The sequence below is a fragment of the Lactuca saligna genome, chromosome 3 (genome assembly GCF_052625555.1).
Source record: "Lactuca saligna cultivar CGN05327 chromosome 3, ASM5262555v1, whole genome shotgun sequence".
In the NCBI taxonomy this organism is placed as follows: Eukaryota; Viridiplantae; Streptophyta; class Magnoliopsida; order Asterales; family Asteraceae; genus Lactuca; species Lactuca saligna.
Genome location: NC_136419.1, coordinates 232,358,870 through 232,365,696, shown reverse-complemented (window position 1 = coordinate 232,365,696; position 6,827 = coordinate 232,358,870). Strand labels below are relative to the sequence as shown.

The 6,827-nt window shown below is 35.6% G+C and overlaps 1 protein-coding gene across 3 annotated transcripts; it reads left to right on the top strand.

Moving 5' to 3' along the window:
• The first annotated feature begins 1,670 nt into the window (after positions 1–1,670).
• Positions 1,671–4,017, top strand: LOC145037922 (DNA glycosylase superfamily protein). Of its 3 annotated transcripts, XM_078986680.1 has the most exons (5): positions 1,671–1,950; positions 2,077–2,701; positions 2,795–3,396; positions 3,478–3,674; positions 3,750–4,017. In XM_078986680.1, the coding sequence occupies exons 1-5, from the start codon at positions 1,714–1,716 to the stop codon at positions 3,877–3,879; spliced, it is 1,791 nt and encodes a 596-aa protein (XP_078842806.1). In that variant the 5' UTR covers positions 1,671–1,713; the 3' UTR covers positions 3,880–4,017. The 3 variants fall into 3 exon arrangements, with proteins under 3 accessions (XP_078842806.1, XP_078842805.1, XP_078842804.1); XM_078986679.1 differs by having other exon boundaries at positions 2,077–3,396; positions 3,761–4,017; XM_078986678.1 differs by having other exon boundaries at positions 2,077–3,396.
• Positions 4,018–6,827: the final 2,810 nt, after the last annotated feature.

Below are 6,827 nucleotides of genomic sequence, written 5' to 3'. Positions count from 1 at the left end.
AAAATGTATATAAAAATTGCAGTCTAATAATAGTCTGCGAAAAAAATATCATGCATACCTCTTCTTTAAATTTTGTTGGGTAGCATTCAAAATTAGACAGGATAACAACTTCAACCTGTTCACTCAAACAATAAGAAGCTCTTATAGTATGATTCAAAGGCATAATATTATGTCTGATTAAATGATTGTAAGATACAATAGAAGTGATAAATCTAGGTTCTTACATCACAAAGATCACTCATTAATGTATGTTCTTGCGGCTTAGTAACAACACCCCATATCTACACCAAATAACATATTATCATTTATAATTACTTTGGTTAGGTTACCTTTTTAAGGTGACATATTAACCTCCTAGCATTAAAGTAATAAATTTAGGTTCTTACCTTTTGGATACCTGCATTCACTTTCGACCTTAGAGTTTCTATAAGTGTCTGTACGGGAAAAAAAAAGATATAAATCAAATGGTTTAGGGTTTACGGTTTAGGGGTTAAGGGTTAGGGGTTTAGGGTTAGGGTTTAGGGGTTAAGGGTTAGGGGTTTAGGGTTAGGGTTTAGGGTTTCGGGTTTGGGGTTTGGTTTTTAGGGTTTAGGGTTTAGGGTTTAGGGTATAGGGTCTGGGGGCTAGGGTTATAAAAAAGTTGTATGGGAATGTAAAAAAACAAATTAAAAACTTGTAAGAAAAAATTAAAACATTTATAGAATATTTGATTTAAAAGCACTTGTATTAAAATTATATAAAAATATAAAAATTTTAAAAAAATTATAAACAAAATGTAAAACATTGTATTAGAAAAACCTATATGTAAAAAATATCATAAAAATGTTATAAAAATTATAAAAAATCTTAAGAAATTTGTAAAAAAACATTATTCATATTTAAACAACTTTTTTTTATATACATTTGATCGTTTAATTTGTTAAATGTATTTACGTATTACTATAACAAATTAAATAGTTAAATGTATATAAAAAACAAAATTACCCAACGAAAACCCCTGTAAATTATCTCACAAATCATTTTCCCTTGATTAAACGGGTTGATTGTGATTTTGGTCGGCCCTTAGGCTGGTGGGTATGGGTACGGTCCAAGACCGCACTTCGTGCCATATAGGATGCGAACACCGCCCTCAGACAGCGGTCTGGTGCGGTCTTCCAATACCGTGCATTTTGATTGGTTGAGGAAGGTAGTTGGTTTTTTTTTTTTTATATATATATATCTTTTTTAAATCACCACTCTCTCAAAAATAAAAAAATTTAAATGTTGTTTTTTTTTAAGTAATCGCAATGTACTGTTTTTTTTTTTAAATTTCAAATAATGAAAAATTATGTTTTTTTTATTAAAATAGAAGTTATATTAAATTAAAATAGTTAAAAAAAAAAGAAAGTTTTATTAAATTAAAATATCAAAAAAATGAAAAATGTAACACCACACCTTTGGTGTGACATAAAACTACACTTAAATGGTAAAAAGTAACATGATGCTTCGGTGGCATCACTCTCTTCAGCTTTATTTTGTGAGGTGGCGGTTAAACTCGAAAATGGATTATTTGTACGGAATTTGGCCCGAATCAAAGCGTTAAAAGGTGGGGGTATGTTTGGAATTTTGTCTAGAGAAGACAAAAGAAAAAGAAATAATAATAATAGAAAAATAAATTGGGGGGAAGGAAAACGACAAGGGTTTTTCATTCGGAGGCAATCAGACTCCTCCGAGATGATGATGAACCCCAACAACAAGACCCACCACCACCGCTCTTCTCCGTCACGCAACTCTCCGCAAGAAACCCATTCCGGAAAATTAATGTGTATCATCGCTCTCCCTGTTCCTGCCCTCAACAACAATGATCAAAATTCTTCTGCCGTTTCTCAAATCATCAATGGCGCCTGCAATGTTGGTAGTAAACGGAAGAAAAAGAATTCCTATGCTCAAAAATGCACCCACCATGTGCAGGTATCATCCAGATTCATTTCTCCCTTGTTTGATTTTTGATTGTATAACGCATTTCACAATTGATTATTGCTTCTTTAGTTTCAACTTTATGGGTTAGAAAAAAATATGTCGCTTATTTTTGTATAGGGATGTGATGAGAAGAAGCCTCAAGTTAACGCTAAACAGGAGGAGGAGCATCTTGGAAATGAAAAAAAGTTTGTAGATTTTGGTAAGGTGAAAATGAAGAAGAGGAAGGGCTCAGACATTGACGATTTTCAGCATTGTCGAGACAACAAATCGAAGAAAAAGAGGAAGGATAACTCCACAGAAGAGGGGGAGCATATGGTAACTGAGAACACTTTACTACAGCATTTTGGTACGCCTGAGCGCAAGGATGAAATTTCTAACAGGGTGATTGAAACAACTACCGAATCTGATCATTCTAAAAACAAGAGGACTCTACAAGTTAATGCTACAAAGGTGGAGGAGATTTTGGGAACTGGAAACACTTCAGAGTATCTTGTTACTGATATGAAGAATGGAGCTCCTAAGAAACACAAAAAGTACAAGAAACAAAAGGATTTGATGGTTAATGAGTCAACTAGGGTGGTGAAAAGAAAGAGAATGAAACCTGAGAGCAGAAAGGAGGAGGAACATAAGGTTGCAGAGATGACTGCTCATTTGAATGAAGGTTCTGATTCTAAGAAGAAGAAGAAGAAGAAGAAGAAGAAGCATCTGAGACCCAATGACAGTGCACAAGATTTAGTTAAAGGTGATGAGCAAGATAATGTTTCTAAAAAGGATAAAAACAAGAAGAGGGAGCGTCTGGCTGTGGATAATCCGTTTTCTGAATTCATGTACACAGGTGGCAGTGGTCATACAATTTGTAATAAGGCAGGTGCATTTTGGCATTCAACCTCTCATGGGATTGCTTCCAATGAACAAAATGATCAAAAGACATCACACAAGGCAGTAGTTGTAAAAGAAGAAAAGCAAGGTTCAATTGATGATCAAAAGGCATCAGTAAAAGAAGATGAAGGGTCTCAGAAAAAGAAAGACACGGTCAAAGTGTCACCCTACTTTCAGAAGGCAGTAGCAAAGGAGGAAGAAGCTTCTGTTGGTGATAAGAACAAGTCCAGAGTGAAGGTATCGCCTTACTTTCAAAAGACACTAAAAGGAAAAGTGGCTTCTGCTGTAGGTCGCTGCAATAAAGGGGGGGAAGGAGAATCAACAAAAGATGATAGTAATAATAATAATAAAGAAAGTGAAAACAGCAAGAAAAAGAAGAAGAGATCGGATTACCTTACTGTTGCACAAAAGAGAGATGAGGCATACAAAAAGAAGACTCCAGATAACACATGGATTCCTCCTCGATCCTGTCATAATCTCATTCAGGAGGATCATATCCATGATCCTTGGAGGATTCTCACTATATGTCTACTTTTAAATCAAACACACGGGTTGCAGGTTTGTTTCCTTTCATCATTGTTTTCATATGATGCTTTACAGTTTTGTTTTCCGTAATAGATTATTATTTATTGTGTGTAGGTGAAACGGGTTATATCAGATTTCTTTACTTTATGCCCAGATGCAAAAACTGCTAGTCAGGTTCCAGTACAGGTGATCGAAGAGCTTATAAAACCACTTGGACTACAAAAAAAGAGGTCAATCATGATTCAAATCCTTTCTGAACAAATTTTGAATGATGAATGGACATATGTTACCGAACTGCATGGCGTTGGGAAGTAAGTCGCCCAACAGTTATTTTTTATTTTTTTTATTTTTTATAAATGTGTTATGATGTGATATAATTGATACAGGTACGCAGCAGATGCATATGCGATATTTTGCACGGGGCATTGGAACCGCGTGGTGCCCAAGGATCACATGCTAAACAGGTACTGGGAATGGCTTCATGAGAATAAGGAGACATTGCATTTAGTCGGTTAAGTATCTAAATCTATACAATATCTGATTATATTTATTACAAGTAGGAGAGTATATGTATATACACACACACACGCACGCACGTTCCACTCTTGGACTTGTAGTGTGGTTGTCCGGGTTTTGTTTTGTTTTGAAGTGGTAGGTTTTGGGGGGGGGGGGGGGGGGGGGGGGGGGATGGTGTAATGAAAGAGAAAGGTTGTGATTATGTGGATTTGATTTAGTAAAAAAGCTTTTTGAGCCATGTGTAATCTCACCCACCACACCCATAAATCAAAAAGAAGATAATAGCCAAATGAAATTTGCTATAGACTAGTAATTTGGTAAAATTAGAATGCTCAAATCTGATTGATTGCTTAGGTTGTCGAGTGTATGAATATGATTACACAAGTGAAGATGACTTGGGTAGCAATTCCTCTCCCAAGAACAGAATTAAAATTGTGCACATAAATGAGTTGATAGATAACCCGCCTAGTCTACACACAACAACTGAACTAACTACTAATACTAGCTGGTCACCAATTCAACGAGAATATCCCTCCTAAGTCCTAACCGGCTTTCTTATTACAAGACTCCAAAAAGCAAAGTAGCAGTCAATGTCCTAAAGTCTGTGTTCTTGTAGCATGTGGAAAAAAGTTACACCTCAAAGATGACGAGAATCGATCTGGGAACTACGGAGATATCGACAGGTCTAGATTGTCCCATGAAGCTTGAAAGTCTGATCGTTTAAGGCAGAATTTTGTATATCTAAAATATCTTCCGGAATAGCTATCTATAAATTCTACGTCTTAGTTCCCATATTCTCAAGTGAGACTTGAGAGACAGGGTGAATAATGGCCTGACTGTAATTCTCCAACCATAAATTCATGCTGTCAATTTTTGGGCTATTACTCACCTCTGGATGGAATTTCAAAAACCGAAAAAATTGCATCTCTTTTCTCATTTTCCCATATCTGAGTACCGTATGTTTCATACGTCATTGTGCCTTTAACAATTGCATTATGGCTTCATCTAATCTCACACATCCCTTTCCAACCATAAATTCATGTTGTCAATTTTTGGGCTATTACTCACCTCTGGATGGAATTTCAAAAACCGAAAAAATTGCATCTCTTTTCTCATCTTCCCATATCTGAGTACCGTATGTTTCATATGTCATTGTGCCTTTAGCAATTGCATTCTGGCTTCATCTAATCGCACACATCCCTTTCCAATAAATCTTGATCAAACTAATCCAACGACTGACCCTTGTTTATACCTTAACTCAGTGATGGTGGTGGGTCTTGACAATACGACACTTTATAAAGACAGCTCTTCAGGCTATCGTATTGTACAAATACTCTGCTCAGTCCAAGAAAGCGTTTTAGTCCATTTTTGGTTTATTATTCTTCTAACACTCCTATTATCTTGTCACATCAGTTTTTTTAGTGGCATCTCATTTTTCTCCGTTTAACATCTAATGTTAACATTTGGTAATGAGCGGTAACACTTTTAGCACTCTATTTTCTTTTTGATATATATATTTTTTAAATTAATTAAACTATATTTTAATACACAAACATTTTTTTACGCACAAAATGTTAATCAAATTTTATTTTTTTAAACCGCAAATAATTACTATAATATAAATTATATTTTTTTTAAACATAAACATTTCATATTAAATTTAAAAAGTTACTATTAATTAAAACATAAAATACCTAGAAACACGATTTAATAATGCAAACCACGACAAACAAGACTTAAAATCAACAGACATGACTAAACCCACATGTATGGTTTATCCATATTATTCCTTACATTGTTGAACAACTAATGATCCTCCTGGACAAGTTTTTCTCTTATTCTAACCAAAACTTCAATGCACATCTTTTTTTTCCTTTCCAAATTCCAAGAAACCATCAAGCTTATTGTCCAACATTTGGATATCGTCCGTAATCTCCTCTACTTCGGTCGATGAGTTTTGAGCACATTTGAGCTTTCTTTTTGCTTTGTCTCATCCCATAGGATGAGTTGAAACTTCATATGACTCATTATTGAGGTCAATCCCTCCGATACACGCATCAGAAGATTAGCCGACTGTGGGTTGACTCCGAAGTTTTACTTCGTTTGGACATCCCCGTGTAATCATCAGGACTTTTTAGATCTAGTCATTTTCGATTGCCCTTCACAACTCCCCAAAATGATTCATTGACAAAAGCTCTTCTGACTTTCGCCTTGTAAATATGACGAACTTTAGCCATGAAATCCACCTCAGTTGCATCACTTTGGGGGTTGCGGATCACGTTCAGGTAGATGCCGTTGAACTCCATTGCGACTTGTTTGGCGGTCCGCCATTTCGAGTAAAGTGAATCGGGATCACGGTACTTATTTTTCATGCGCTGACAAAAATTAAGCCAAACTTTTTCTTTAAAGATTGTTGAGTCTTGGTCGTTGTCGTGGATCGGATCCTCCGACACATATTGCGCTAGTGCCCTTTCTTCATCATTTGCCCACCCTTTACACGGAGCCCTCATTTTTCCTTTTCCCTTTTTTTTTTTTTTTTTTTATTTTTTTTTTTTTATTTTATTTTTTTTTTTACTTGTGGTTCAACTTCGGACTCTTGAAGTGACTCTTGAACGAGATCTTCAACGGGACCTTCATTGGAAGAATCGATTGACTCGTCGAGTAGGCGACATGGTTGGGATTGAAAATTACTTTGCGCTACTGATTGAAGGGGTTGGAGATGGAAGGTTTGGTGATTCAAATTCAACCCTCACTCTCTCAAAGTTAATTAGAAAAACTTGGTCTTATGTGAGAACCTGCGCTACTAATTGATTGAGGGTGTTTCAAAGCAATGAAATGAGCATACTTGCTCAATCTTGATCAATCAACTACCACCAAAATTGACTTCATGACACTTGATAATTTGGCAAGCCCTCGATTGTGATCTCTTCCCAAATCTTCAGTGGTAA

Coding starts and splice junctions, on each gene's coding strand:
- LOC145037922 (XM_078986678.1), top strand. CDS start 1,714: ATGATGATGAACCCCAACAACAAGACCCACCACCACCGCTCTTCTCCG. Junction 1,951..2,076: donor AATGCACCCACCATGTGCAG/GTATCATCCAGA, acceptor ATTTTTGTATAG/GGATGTGATGAGAAGAAGCC. Junction 3,675..3,749: donor GAACTGCATGGCGTTGGGAA/GTAAGTCGCCCA, acceptor TAATTGATACAG/GTACGCAGCAGATGCATATG.